This window comes from Clupea harengus, chromosome 1 (genome assembly GCF_900700415.2).
Source record: "Clupea harengus chromosome 1, Ch_v2.0.2, whole genome shotgun sequence".
NCBI classification, from domain to species: domain Eukaryota; kingdom Metazoa; phylum Chordata; class Actinopteri; order Clupeiformes; family Clupeidae; genus Clupea; species Clupea harengus.
In genome coordinates this window covers 13987428-14003864 of record NC_045152.1, presented here as the reverse complement: position 1 = coordinate 14003864, position 16437 = coordinate 13987428, and the positions used below count along the sequence as shown (strand labels likewise).

Sequence of the window (16437 nt, the reverse complement as noted above, 5' to 3'; positions counted from 1 at the left end):
CTGAGTTCCTGCTTGCGAGCAGTGAGGAGAGGCTCTCATACCTCACCGGAGAAAATGAGGAATGCCTTGTCCTTGCTGCACAATATGTAACTTCCTGCCATAAACGGAGGGAGAGCCCATAAAATAATTAAATTAATGTATGTTCATGTCTGTTGTTGTTGTTGTTAATCCCCTGATAATTATTATGTATTTGTATTATTGTTCCCACTTCTCCCTTTACCCTTCTGATGTACCCTGTGTAAAGATATATGTATTGTTTATGTAATCGCTTATATATGTATTGTTGTTTATGTAATCACTTTTATGTATCAAACCCAAATGCTTTGGCAATACTGTACATCGTTATGGTCATGCCAATAAAGCTTCTTTTGAATTGAATTTGAATTGAGAGAGAGAGAGAGAGAGGACATGGGGTTAGAGAGAGGCTGGGTCTGAGAGAGAGAGAGAGAGAGAGAGGGAGAGAGAAAGAGAGAGAGAGAGAGAGGACATGGGGTTAGGGACCGGCTGGGTCTGAGAGAGAGAGAGAGAGAGAGAGAGAGAGGACATGGGGTTAGGGACAGGCTGGGTCTGAGAGAGAGAGAGAGAGAGAGAGAGAGAGAGAGAGAGAGGACATGGGGTTAGGGACCGGCTGGGTCTGAGAGAGAAGAGAGAGAGAGAGAGAGAGAGAGAGAGAGAGAGGACATGGGGTTAGGGACAGGCTGGGTCTGAGAGAGAGACAGAGAGAGAGAGAGAGAGAGAGAGAGAGAGAGAGAGAGAGAGAGATGTAGGACATGGGGTTAGGGACAGGCTGGGTCTGGGGAGAGGAGGGGGGGGGGGGGGGGTAAATTAAACCTTTACTTGCATTTAAACACACACACACGCACACGCACACAGACACACATACAAATACATATACATACATACACACACACACACACACCACACACACACACACACACACACACACACACACACACACACACACACAGACACAGACACACATACAGACACATCCACATACATACATACACACACGCACGCACGCACGCACGCACGCACGCACGCACGCACGCACGCACGCACGCACGCACGCACGCACGCACGCACGCACACACACACACACACACACACACACACACACACACACACACACACACACTCCAAAGCTATGGGAATGTGTGGTGAACCGCTGTCCTCAGGAGAGAGGCAGACAGCAGGCTGGAACTAATAGAGAAGAGGAACATCACACCACATCCTTCCTGTGACCTGTACAGGAACAGAACACACACACACACACACACACACACACACACACAGAAACAGACACAGACACAGACACACACACACACACACACACAGACACGCACACATATACATACAGACACACACACATGCACACGCACACGCACACGCAAACGCACACACACACACACACACACACACACACAGACACAGAAACACACACATACACACACACACGCGCAGACAAACACACACACACACACACACACTGACACAGACAGGGATACAGAAACACACGCGCACGCACACTCACACGCACACACATACATACAGACACAGACACAAACACAAACACGCACACGCAAACGCACACACACACACGTGCGTGCATATAACACACAGACAGACACACAGACACACACACGCACACAGAGTCTACACGCATCCCAATTCCTTTGTGTGTGTATGTGTGTGTGTGCGTGTGCGTGTGTGTGCGTTTGTGCGTGTGTACGTGTGTGTGTGTGCGTGTGCGTTTGTATATGTGTGTGTGTGTGTGTGTGGTGTGTGTGTGTGTGTGTGTGTGTGGTGTGTGTGTGTGGTGTGTGTGTGTATGTGTATGTCTGTGTGTGTGTCTGTGTGTGTGTGTGTGTGTGTGTGTGTGTGTTTTCCATGTATGTAAATGTGGCCCCAGCAGTGAGTGAATTTGCATCAGCAGAGTTTTCACCCCTCAGCTGTGAATGCATACTACTGATGTCACTTCAGCACACACACACACACTCCTGGCTCCTAACACACACTCCTGAATCCTAAACACACACACACACTGGATCCCAATCAGCCTGTGCGAGTTCCGCCTCAGTAAGGGGATCTGTTTGTGGGCGAAACAGTGGGACTGGATCGTATTCCCCAGAGTTTGATTGGATCAGATAATATCATTTGATGTTACTTTCTCTTCTAATTTAAAAGATTTTCTATCCACCTTTATTTATACTTCATGCTTTCCTTCAGGTATTACAAATCTGAACTCACTGTGAGGTCATTTGGGGCTAAACCAATCAGAGAACAGCCAGCTACACATCCCCTGTGACATCATACCCAACACTCACCAAAACATCAGCCTGCAACCTTAAATAACAACACACACACACACACACACACACACACACACACACACACACACACAAGTATACATTCACCCCACCCTGAAAGACCAGGCAAAACATAGAAACATACACACTTACATCCATAAGTCAATAAACATCCAGAAACTGGCAACAATCACACACACAAACAGACAGACAGACACACACACACACACACACGCGCACGCACCTCGTCCGGACCTCTCAGGAAAGTAAACAAATAGCAGCAGCTCTCGCTTGACAGGCACACTTATATAAACATACAAACACTTACACACACACACACACACACACACACACACACACACACACACACACACACACACACACACACACACACACACACACACACACACACACACACACACACACACACACACACACACACACACAGCATGCTCCACTCTATTGAGGATGACTGAATGGAGGCAGTGTATGGCAGTGGATTAGGGCTGCAGCAGTGGCGCCTGTGGCTTCAGTGTGTGTGTGTGTGTGTGTGTCTGTGTGTGTGTGTGTGTGTGTGTGTGTGTCTGTGTGAGTGTGTGTGTGTGTGTGTGTGAGAGTGTGAGTGTACATGTGTGTGTGTGTGTGTGTGTGTGTGTGTACGTGTGTGTACGTGTGTGTGTACAAACTAAATTGGGAAAGGGAGTCACAGGGGTGTGGTGCTTAAGGAAATGCCAATATTTGGACAGTCTCTCTCGGTGCCGCTCTCTCTCTCTCACACACACACACACACACACACACACACACACACACACACACACACACACACACACACACACACACACACACACACCTTCACTGTATTCCTTCACTACGCGTATACGGCATCTCGCACGTCAGTGAGGGGACCTCCTTGTTGTGTTCTCTGTGTGTCAGGATATCACCACGTTCATCAACATCCACCATCACCACTATAACCCTTCACCTGACACCAGCTCACTCCAATCTGGACCAGTACCAATCTGGACTAGTACCAATCTGGACCAGTACCAATCTGGGCCAGCTCAGGCCGGCTGTGATTCTGATCTTCCTGGATGCATCAGAATCGGGCCCTCTGTGCCGTTTGGATTCATCCCAAGGTCAAAGCTCCCCACTAGCAGAACCAATCAGCCACACCGGCCACCCATGGCATGACACACACACTGAAACCCAACATTCCTGTCTGGGGGATAGTCTTACTCCATATTACTCCATATTTCTGTCTGGGGGATAGTCCTACTCCATTATACTGCCTGGGGGATAGTCCTACTCCATATTTCTGTCTGGGGGATAGTCCTACTCCATATTACTGCCTGGGGGATAGTCCTACTCCATATTACTGTCGGGGGGATAGTCCTACTTCATATTACTCCATGTTACTGTCTGGGGGATAGTCCTACTCCATATTACTCCACCTTACTGTCGGGGGGATAGTCCTACTCCATATTACTGTCGGGGGGATAGTCCTACTCCATATTACTGTCGGGGGGATAGTCCTACTCCATATTACTGTCTGGGGGATAGTCCTACTCCATATTACTGCCTGGGGGATAGTCCTACTCCATATTACTGTCGGGGGGATAGTCCTACTTCAAATTACTCCACCTTACTGTCGGGGGGATAGTCCTACTCCATATTACTCCACCTTACTGTCGGGGGGATAGTCCTACTCCATATTACTGTCTGGGGGATAGTCCTACTCCATATTACTGTCTGTGGGATAGTCCTACTCCATATTACTCCATATTACTGCCTGGGGGATAGTCCTACTCCATCCTATTCAGTACAGTGTAGCATCGACTCGCACACTGGAACAATGAGTGACAGCATAGTTACATTGTTACACTAGGTCTCTATTGCTCGTAGCTTGACTGTTCTCTCCCTTGTACGTCGCTTTGCGTCTGCTAAATGACTAAATGTAAATGTAAAGCATATTGATCGTTTACTTTGTACCATATACCAGTGTCTGGGTTAGAATTTAGATAAACAAAAGAACAAAAGTGTCATTACACACTAGCAATTACTATGCTACACTGCACTAATGTATTAATATGTTACGTTGTACTTACTGTATAATGTCATCTATGAATGTGTCATATATTAGTGTTATTATATGTATATTATGTGTTAATATTAGTATTTTACTCCATACTTCATTTTATAATTACAAGTTGTAAAGTAATAGAAAGTGCTACCCTGGGATGCTGATTCCATTTCCCAGAGTGCAGCGCGGCCTCTGCTGATTATAATGCCTGTTATGATAGTCTGGGATGCTGATGGGGGGGGGGGGGGGGGGGGTAGTGTTCCTGTGAGGGGAGTGAGGGAGAGGACAGACACAGAGGGCCCTTTGAGCTCCAGAGAAGGACCCAGTCGGCGCCAGGAGTCTGCCCAGGCCACCTCACCCTCTGGGGGGGGGTTGGCTGGGGGGGGCTCACAGCGGGCCCTGGGATAACCAGGGGATACGAGACGGAGCGGGAGGACCAGCCTTAATGAATGAATGGGCTATTTCACTGGGGCCTTCCTTACCTGTGTGTGTGTGTGTGTGTGTGTGTGTGTGTGTGTGTGTGTGTGTGTGTACAGCGATTATACTGGGTGTATTCATGGATATTTTTATATCACAGCAATTTACATGATATATCACCCTATTTGTCACTGTTTCCAAGGAGCGTGTGTGAGAGAGACAGAGAGAGAGACAGAGAGAGAGACAGAGAGGATATCTCTGTGTGTGTGTCCAGTGTGTATTATTCCTAGGTAATTCCAACTGTTTGGGGCCAGATAAATATTTGAGTCCACTGAAGGAAATGTCCTACTCACACCTCACACACACACACACACACACACACTCTCAGTCACACACTCACACACTCCACGCCAACTCTCCCAGAATTCACAACTTCTCCCAGACCATGTTGTGGATTTTCTTGTCATGTAAAAACTTCTATTAAAATCATGTGAAAAACTTCTATTGAATTCAGGGGTCCTTGCAAAATCCTACAGCTCTTCTCCAGAATACTTTCATAGTTATGAGTTTTTGAAGTTTGGCACCTACATTACATTTTTTTATCGTGTATTCTAAGCCTCACCACTGGATTGGGCTGGGACCTGTACTGAGCTTCCAAGAAACCCTACGGATAATTTGCAACATGTATTCCTGTAAATAGTTGTTGCTGGATGTTTCAAATACATTTTTAAAAGTTATTTTTTACTCAAACAGAAAATCTTTCATTTTCAAGTTTATATATCCAGTAGTTTCCACTTCCTTACAACAACATTTTATTCTGTATGGTATTAATATAGTTCTATCACATCTAGAAGTTATTTTGCCTCTGAAGTTGTTACCTACTGAGTATAGCTTCTTGCTGAAAGACCCACTTTTTAAGATATTTTGACTGTATATTTTCCCAAGAAGGATTATTTCTTTTACATTTTTGTTGATATTCATTGCAGATATATAAAAAATTAAGATGGGTTGCAACCTATCCAGAAGTGTATACAGGTAGCAATCATCATTCATTTAATCATTAAGCAGTTTAATGTGATAGTGGGATACTCATCATGTCTCCCCCACCTCACCATGCCGGTCATACTGGTGCCCATCAGCAATCCAGCTGCAGGCCCAGCTATCAGGTCTATGAGCTATCAGGTCTATGAGCTATCAGGTCTATGAGCTGCAGGCCCAGCTATCAGGTCTATGAGCTATCAGGTCTATGAGCTATCAGGTCTATGAGCTGCAGGCCCAGCTATCAGGTCTATGAGCTGCAGGCCCAGCTATCAGGTCTATGAGCTACAGTGTCACGCTCAACTGAGAAACCTCAGAGAAACCTCCAGTATCACGCTCAACTGAGAAACCTCAGAGAAACCTCCAGTATCACGCTCACCTGAGAAACCTCAGAGAAACCTCCAGCTCAAGCTGAGAAACCTCAGAGAAACCTCCAGTATCAACTGAGAAACCTCAGAGAAACCTTCCTCTTCATGTGACGTCTTGCCCATTCTTGACACGTTTGCTTGTGTTTTCTATTTGAGGGAGGCTGGTTTTCTGCCAGTCTGACCTCGCCAACCATACGAAGCACTATGCACCTTGTGCTTCTGCAGTGTAGAAGATGATGGCACTGGCACTAACACACACATACTATTCTAATGCCAAGTTCATGATGTGCATTAAGGTACATAGTGCTCCTCAAAGCCCTAATCCAATCGGAATTGGAGTAATAAATCATTCCGGAGCTAATCATCATCTCTAATCAGATTCCGGTTCTAACATCCAGAACACACACACACACACACACACACACACACACACACACACACACACACACACACACACACACACACACACACACACACACACACACACACACACACACACACACACACACACACACACACACACACACACACACACACACACACACACACACACACACACACACAGTGTGGCACGGTGGCTCAGTTGCTTGCACTGCTTGCACTGCCGCCTCACAGCAAAAAGGTCATGGGTTCGATTCCCACATGGGGCGCTGTTGGCTCTGGGGGGCAGGTCCTCCCCAGAGTGAACAGTGCTCAAGTGGGCTATCTCCCGGGCCTTTCTGTGTGGAGTTTGCATGTTCTCCCCGTGTTCACAAGGGGTTTCCTCCACTAAGGACCCCAACAGAAAAAACATGCAAAATAACAGAACACATGTCCATCCCTGACCAAAGATGGACAGTTCACTTCACTTGGTCCCCGGGCGCTACAAGCTGCCCACTGCTCCTGGGGGGTCCTTGAGGAAGGACAGTCCAGGATGGGAAAAAGCAGAAACTAAATTCACCGCGATCTCAGGCTTACCTGCGTGTGTGTGTGTGTGTGTCCTGTGTCGCCTCCATATATGCACGTGTGTGTTCCAGTGTGTCGTGTGTGCCATTAAAAACCTGACAAAGGTCTTAATTATTATTATCAGCACCTCAGCCTGAGAAATGAGAATCGGCATGCATGGAGTGTGTACCAATGTGTAATAGTATGCCAAATGCTGGGTTTGACTTTCCTCACTCACACACACTCACACACACTCACACACACTCAAACACACTCACGCACACACACACACACACACTCACACACACGCACACACACACTCACACTCACACACTCACACACACACACACACACACACACACGCACGCAACATGGTACTGTATCTTCATGACCACACTACATCTACCTGGTCCTCACACATTCACTTCCTCCAAGTAGATTGAGTCGTGGCATGCAGTGTATTTAAGTGTGTGTGTGCCACTACCCTGGTGTGTGTGGGGTCGTGCATTTGTGTGTGTGTTGGGGGACAGGAAGGTGGGGGGGGGCATGTGTGTGTGAGGGATTGTGTGTGTGTGTGTGTGTGTGTGTGTGTGTGTGTGTGTGTGTGTGTGTGTGTGTGTGTGTGTGTGTGTGTTTCAGGGGGTAGCTTTCAGGTTGCTCTGAGGTAAAAGGGGAAGACACACTCCATTAAGCCTTTAGTGTAATCCACTTATAGACGGCAGGCCACTGATAGAGCCCGTCTACTTCAAACACACACACGTACACACACACACGTACACACACACACACACACTCAGGGTAGGGAAAGCCCCATAGCATGCACACAGTACACATGCAACCACATGAGTACTCATCTACTCTCATCTTTCATTCATTCATTTATTCATTCATTCATTCATTCATTCATTCTCCTAATCCCTCCTTCATTCATGTCAAGATTAGATCATGTAGTGGTCAACCATGCAGGTGAGATGTCTCCAGCACACACACACACACACACATACACACACACCCACACACATTAGATCATGTAGTGGTCAACCATGCAGATGAGATGTCTCCAGCACACACACACACACACACACACACACACACACACACACACACACACACACACACACACACACACACACACACACACACACACACACACACATTAGATCATGTAGTGGTCAACCATGCAGGTGAGATGTCTCCAGCACACACACACACACACACACACACACACACACACACACACACACACACACACACACACACACTCACACTCACACTCACCTCATAGTGGTAGTCCATACAGGTGAGATCTCTCCAGCATTTGTCTCCTCTGATCTTGATCAGTCCCTATGGAGAGAACATGAAACCATGGTAACTACTACGGTCACCAATAGCAACCATTCAGATGGTAACAAGTGGCTGCCTAAGCAACAGCATCCTCTCACAGACAAGCAAACAGAAGGGCTGACTTGAAATACATTCATCATGCTGACACTGAGGCTCAAAGCTTATTACACAGTAGTGAAGCTGTTGTAAATATTATATTAGCATTTATGTTCATATATGACATAAACAAAGCCATACATAGCATAGCTCATAACTTATAAGAACATCAGTTGGCTCAGACTCTGAACAGTAACCAGGCCAGATGTCAAGCTCCGGTTTCCATGGTGTTGCCGGGAGTGACAGGAGCGTAAACACTTCAGAGTTCCAGAGACAGAGGGGACCTTCATAAAAGACCTTTATACTAATGACCACTTACAGCCGAAAAACCCTTACTCCTGACCAAAACACGCACAGACACACATGCACACGCACACACACACGCACGCACGCACGCACGCACGCACGCACGCACGCACGCACACACGCACACACACACACACACGCACGCACACCAGCTGAGGAAAGGCACCACACCACAATCACCCCGAACACACACACACTTACTCACCCTCACTAACTCACACACTCACGCACACTCACACACACGCACACTCACACACAGACACACACTCAACCAGCTGAAAAGACGCACCACCACCATCACCCTGAACAAACACACACACACAAATACTGTTACACACACACAGAAAGCAACATGCTTGTATACATGAGTGAGTTTGCTGATGTGTGTGAGCGTGAGTTTGATAATGTGTGTGTGAGCGTGAGTTTGATCATGTGTGTGTGAGCGTGAGTTTGATAATGTGTGTGTGAGAGTGAGTTTGCTGATGTGTGTGTGAGCGTGAGTTTGCTGATGTGTGTGTGAGCGTGAGTTTGATCATGTGTGTGTGAGCGTGAGTTTGCTGATGTGTGTGTGAGGGTGACTTTGCTGATGTGTGTGTGAGTGCGAGTTTGATAGGGTGTGTGAGCGTGAGTTTGCTGATGTGTGTGTGAGCGTGAGTTTGCTGATGTGTGTGTCAGCGTGAGTTTGCTGATGTGTGTGTGAGCGTGAGTTTGCTGATGTGTGTGTGAGTGTGAGTTTGATCATGTGTGTGTGAGCGTGAGTTTGCTGATGTGTGTGTGACTTTGCTGATGTGTGTGTGAGCGCGAGTTTGATAGTGTGTGTGAGCGTGAGTTTGCTGATGTGTGTGTGAGCGTGAGTTTGCTGATGTGTGTGTGAGCGTGAGTTTGCTGATGTGTGTGTGAGCGTGAGTTTGCTGATGTGTGTGTGACTTTGCTGATGTGTGTGTGAGCGCGAGTTTGATAGTGTGTGTGAGCGTGAGTTTGCTGATGTGTGTGTGAGCGTGAGTTTGCTGATGTGTGTGTGAGCGTGAGTTTGATAGTGTGTGTGAGCGTGAGTTTGCTGATGTGTGTGTGTGTGAGAGTGTGTGTTTCCTCCTGTATGTAAGAGATAAGAGATGAAGAAAACAGAAACAGGAAGAGACATTAGCAACTTTAATCTAATACTCTAGCTCATCTAGTCTTCTCTGGGAGTGTGTGTGTGTGTGTGTGTGTGTGTGTGTGTGTGTGTGTGTGTGTGTGTGTGTGCATGATTTCCAGTCTCATCAAGCCTATTCTGGGAGTGTGTGTGTGCGTGATTTCCAGTCTCATCAAGCCTTCTCTGGGAGTGTGTGTGTGTGTGTGTGTGTGTGTGTGTGTGTGTGTGTGTGTGTATGCGTGTGTGTGTGATTTCCAGTGTAATCAAGCCTTCTCTGAGATGCACAATGGACTTTTAACATCTAAGCAGAGACTATGATAGGGACGCTGTGTGTGTGTGTGTGTGTGTGTGTGTGTGTGTGTGTGTGTGTGTGTGTGTGTGTGTGTGTGTGTGTGTGCATATATGCATCTGTGTATGCAACTGCAGTGATACAGATAGCATGTGTGTGTACACAAATATGTACATGCAGAAAAATGAAACTTCGGAGGCCGATATCTCTACGTACCACAGAATCCGCATGTGTGTGTGTGTGTGTGTGTGTGTGTGTGTGTGTGCTGGAGGAGTGTGAGGCTGTCCTGCGGGTGCCGTTTGCTGTTTATCAAGCACATTCTTGTATTCATGACGTTAAGCCTAATCGAATAAAGAGTCCTGGAATGTATTTTCTCCCGAAAATGTGATTCCGCTAATGTGAAAATGACTGCCACTCCGCCTTCCTCCTATCAGCCAGCCCTTAACTGTAGAAACACACATTATCACACACACACACGCCCACACACACACACACACACACACACACACACACATACACACATACAAACCCACACACGCCCACATACACACACACAAACACATGCAAACATACACACACAGACACATGCAAACACATACGCACACACACGCACGCATGCACACACACTCCAGGTACACACACAGACACACACACACACGCAGTGCAGGCACACATACACCAGAAACACACACACACACATAGCAGCATACATCTACTTTTCTGTCAGATACACATACACATACATACTTCTGAAGCACACACACTCCAAGAACATTGACATCTGCCCTACTGACACACACACAAACACACACACACACACACAAAACACACCTACACACACTAATCTATTCTCACTTGTCCACATTACCTCTGGCATTGGCTCAGCATGAGAGATCAGACACTCTACACACTCTACACACACTCCGCACACAGTCCCCTCACACACAGTCCACACACACTCCACAAACTCTACACACACTCCACACACTCCACAAACTCCACAAACTCTACACACACTCCACACACACTCTACACACTCCACACACACTCCATACACTCTACACACACTCCACACACACTCCACACACTCCACACACACTCCACATACTCCACACACACTCCACACACACCACTCAGCAGAGGTTAGTCCCATGAGGGTCTGAATGGAACGGCCCACTCCTGTCTCAAACCAGATTAGCGCCAGGCTGAATCCAATTAAAGGGAACCAGCCAGACAAACTGCTCCCATAAAGTGACAACTCAATTAAACACCCAGATCAGCACCAACACACACACACACAGGAGACACACCCACACACACATACACACACACACACACACACACACACACACACAGTCAGAGGAGACACACACACACACACACAGTCAGAGGAGATCTGGGCTTCTGTCGCGCTCACGCCACACACACACACAGTCAGAGGAGACACACACACACATTCAAGTGTTCATTGGCAAACTTCAGACGGCCCTGTACATGTGCTTCCTTGAGCAGGGGGACCTTGCGAGTGCTGCAGTACTTCAAACCATTACGGCGTAGTGTGTTGCCAATGGTTTTCTTGGTGACTGTGGTCCCAGCTGCCTTGAGATCATTCACAAGCTCCCCCTGTGTAGTTCTGGGGTTATTCTGTGCGTGTGAGTGGAGAGGGCCAACCCCTATGACTTTAAGATCAGTGCGTGTGAGTGGAGAGGGCCAACCCCTATGACTTTAAGATCAGTGCGTGTGAGTGGAGAGGGCCAACCCCTATGATCTTAAGATCAGTGCGTGTGAGTGGAGAGGGCCAAAGCCTCCAGCTCCAGCACCACTGATATTGGCAGCAGCTGAGCTAAGGCCACTGGAGCGGTGTGCTGGCCTAACACACACACACACACACACACACACACACACACACACTCATACACACACACACACACTCATACACACACACACGTGTACAGACACACACACACACACACACACACACGTGTACATACAGACACACACACACACACACACACACACACACTCATACACACACGTGTACAGACACACAGTGTCCACACACAAACACATTTGAGTGGCATTCTGGCCTGAGTGTGATTGCCTGAAATGAGAGTGTATTCCGGGCACTGGGCGACTCCGCTTGAACCAGATGCTTTATGGGTAGAATAACACCTGGCCTGGCGCTATGCCTCCACGCGTCTGGGGTTTTATGGGACATTTTCCATGTTTGCTGATCAGACAGCAGCCCTGCGCTGAGAGATGTGGAAACCATTTAACGGTCTGTTGAGCGCAGGCACCCGGCAAGAAAATAGATTTGTAAGGTTTTTTTAACCGCCATAAAAAATGTCAATATAAAGTTTCTCTAGTGGGGGGGGGGGTGGAATGCAAACTGCACAGCTGATTTGCTTTATGGGAATTTCATTTGATACACAACACCAGAAAGTGTCTTTGTTAGGGGGTCTTATGAAACACTCAGCACCAGCAGTAGCTTCACGCTTGTGGACCTTATGCTGTGTCGGACCTTAAACTGTGTCGGACATTAAGCTGTGTTGGACCTTAAGCGGCATCGGACCTTAAGCTGTGTCGGACCTTAAGCTGTGTCGGACCTTAAGCGGTGTCGGGCCTTAAGTGTGTCGGACCTTAAGCTGTGTCGGACATTAAGCTGTGTCGGACCTTAAACTGTGTCAGGCCTTAAGCTGTGTCGGGCCTGGCAGGACATTTGTCATTAAAGCAGCTGTAACAGACTAAGCCTCTATCAAGCTACGCCATTCAAATCTCTCTGAAAGGTAAATTCCTTACCCACACTACAGGACATAGACACTACAGGACAATACATATGGCCAATACACATGGCCAATACATATGGCCAATACATATGACCTTTAACCTGCCTGTGACGGAAGACCCATCTTAAAGCTGAAGTCAAATAAGAAATAAGAAACGCTCTCCTGATCTTGCAGTGAGTAAATAGGAAATAAATAAGTTATTTCTGTGCCCAATGATGGAACATCAGTGCTAAAAGAACAGGAGACAGATAGTCTCCACTGTTGGGTTACCTGTCCTGCAGACGTCATTAGAGACAGATTGGGTTACCTGTCCTTCAGGTGTCATTAGAGACAGATAGTGTCCTCTGTTGGGTTACCTGTCCTGCAGGTGTAATTAGAGACAGATTGGGTTACCTGTCCTGCAGACATCATTAGAGACAGATTGGGTTACCTGTCCTGCAGGCGTCATTAGAGACAGATAGTCTCCACTGTTGGGTTACCTGTCCTGCAGGCGTCATTAGAGACAGATAGTCTCCACTGTTGGGTTACCTGTCCTGCAGGCGTCATTAGAGACAGAGGGAGCGACAGTGAGGATAAAAAAGGCTGAAGGATGGCAGACGACTCCAGTGTCTGTGTGAAGGAGAAGGAGAAGGAGGGAGGGAGGGAGGGAGGGAGGGGGGAGAGGGCTCGTCTGAATGACTGAAAGACTGCTCTAACAGAAATGACCTGAGGGACATCCCCACAGACGACGCAGAGAGCGAGAGAGAGAGAGAGAGAGAGAGAGAGAGAGAGAGACAGACTGGGAGAGAGAGAGGGAGAAAGAAAGAGAGAGAGAGGGAGGGGAGAGAGAGAGTGAGAGAGAGAGAGAAAGAGAGAGAGAGAGGGGAGAGAGAGGGAGGGGAGAGAGAGAGAGAGAGATGAAAAGAGAGAGAGAATGAAGAGGGTCATTTTTATAGGGCTCAACAGGAAACGAGAAAAGAGTGTACAAGTTTTAAATGCAGAACCTGTCAAGTGGGGAGAAAACCAGAGGCTCCGACAGGAACCCCAGAGGAGAACCGTGCCAGGAAACTCATGTGAACCTCCATGGCAACCGTGCAGCAGAGCCCAGAGCTAAGAGTCCAACACACCACCATCACCCCAAACACACACACACACACACACACACACACACACACACACCCCCCGTACACCAGCCTACTGAGCCCAGAGCTGAGAGTCAAGCCAAACAAACCGCCATCACTTCAACCACACACACACACACACACTCTACACCCCCTCTCCCCCATCGGTACACAAACCTTCTGAGCCCAGAGCTGAGTGTCCAGCCAAAGACACCACCATCATCCCAAACACACACACACACCTTACACATACGCCAGTACACCAGCCTACTGAGCCCAGAGTTGAGAGTCCAGCACAACACACCACCATCCACCATCGGCCATGTACTCCACTCCTACTCAACCAGCGACACACACACACAGACCCACACTCAACCAGCTGAGGAGAGGCACTATCACCCCAAACACACACACACACACACACACACACACACACACACACACACACACACACACACACACTCACACACACAGACTCAACCAGCTGAGGAGAGGCACCATCACCCCAAACACACACACACACTACACCAGTCCCAGTGGCCCTCTCTGTCCTCACCCAGCCAAGGACAAGCACCAGAGACAGCAGCTACCTCTGAGCAACCCCACCCTTACTCCACCCTAACCTCACAGGCCCTACCCTCCATGCACCCCCACACACACACACACACACACACACACACACACACACACACACACACACTCACACCGCTGATATGAGAGTCGTGGCTGAGTGATACCCTCCGAACGCAGCGCTCCAATCTCAGAGCGGCTGAGAGAAAGTGGCACAAATCTGCCGCGCTGGACGATCTTGCAAGCTACCAGACACTGCTGGCCTCCTTCTCATCCAGCATCACTGCTGCTAAGAAGACTTTTTTCAATGACAAAATCAACGGTGCAACTGACTCTCGGAAACTATTCTCCACCTTCAAAACTCTGCTCTACCCTCCTCCTCCCCCCCCAGCTACTAACCTCACTGCTGATAACTTTGCTTCCTTTTTCACAGAGAAAGTGGCAGCCATCGGGCAACAGTTCGACCAACTGTCCCCCTCCCCTAAGGGCGCAACCGTCAATAGCTCATCTTTTCCTTCTTTCATCCCTCTCAGCGAGAGTGAGGTCTCCAAAATCCTAACAGGTAGCCGTCCAACTACATGCCGCTAGACCCCATCCCATCCAACATCCTTCAAGCCATATCGCCTGCCGTCTTACCGGCAATAACACAGGTGATTAATGCTTCATTTAATTCTGGAACATTTCCTTCTCTTTTCAAAGTGGCTCGGGTAACGCCGCTGCTCAAGAAGCCGTCTCTCGATCCCACTCAGGTGGAAAACTATCGACCGGTCTCACTTCTCACGCTCCTATCTAAAACCATTGAGAGGGCAGCTTCCAAACAGGTCACCGAGTTCCTGTCAAAGAACAATCTCCTCGATCCGAACCAGTCTGGATTCAAAAGCGGTCACTCCACCGAAACAGCCCTGTTGTCTGTAATGGAGGCCTTAAAAACAGCTAGAGCAGCAGCTCAATCCTCGGCTCTCGTCCTGCTTGACTTATCAAACCTTGGTGAGCTCCCGCCTTGACTACTGCAACGCCCTCCTAACGGGCCTGCCGGCTTGCGTGGTGAAACCACTACAGATGATCCAGAACGCGGCGGCGCGTCTGGTGTTCAACCAACCGAAAAGGGCACACGTCACCCCGCTACTCATCGAGCTCCACTGGCTGCCAGTAGCTGCTCGCATTAAGTTCAAGTCACTTATGCTTGCCTACAGAGTGCTTACTGGTTCTGCTCCCACCTACCTAAATGCTCTTGTAAGGGCAAATGTTACACCCAGGACGCTGCGCTCGTTTAGTGAGCGTCGTTTGGCACTGCCGTCCGTGCAAGCACGGCAATCCAGACTATTTTCATTTATAGTTCCACGTTGGTGGAACGAACTGCCTAGTACTACCAGAGCAGGGGCGTCCCTCTCTACCTTCAAGAAGCTTTTGAAGACCCAACTCTTCAGAGAGCACCTCCCCTCCTAACTGGCACCTGACTAGCGCTTAACTTGCACTTCAGCAGTTACATTCCTGCACTTCTTTGTCCTCTTTTCTAGGTTGTTGTTTTTCTAATTCTCATGTAAAGTAGTATTTATTGTTACACCATGCTTTTTTATTGCTCTTAGCTTGACTGTTCTCTCCCTTGTACGTCGCTTTGGACAAAAGCGTCTGCTAAATGACTAAATGTAAATGTAAATGTAAATGTAAATGAGAGTCC

At 48.0% G+C, this 16437-nt stretch overlaps 1 protein-coding gene across 1 annotated transcript in view; it reads right to left on the bottom strand.

The window, feature by feature from the left end:
- The window catches only part of lmf1 (lipase maturation factor 1), a 56902-nt gene that overhangs the window by 22012 nt on the left and 18453 nt on the right, over positions 1-16437 (bottom strand). The window contains exon 5 of the mRNA XM_012823228.3: positions 8415-8480. Within this exon, the coding sequence (XP_012678682.1) occupies positions 8415-8480 (66 nt within the window). The remainder of the gene's footprint in view (positions 1-8414; positions 8481-16437) is intronic.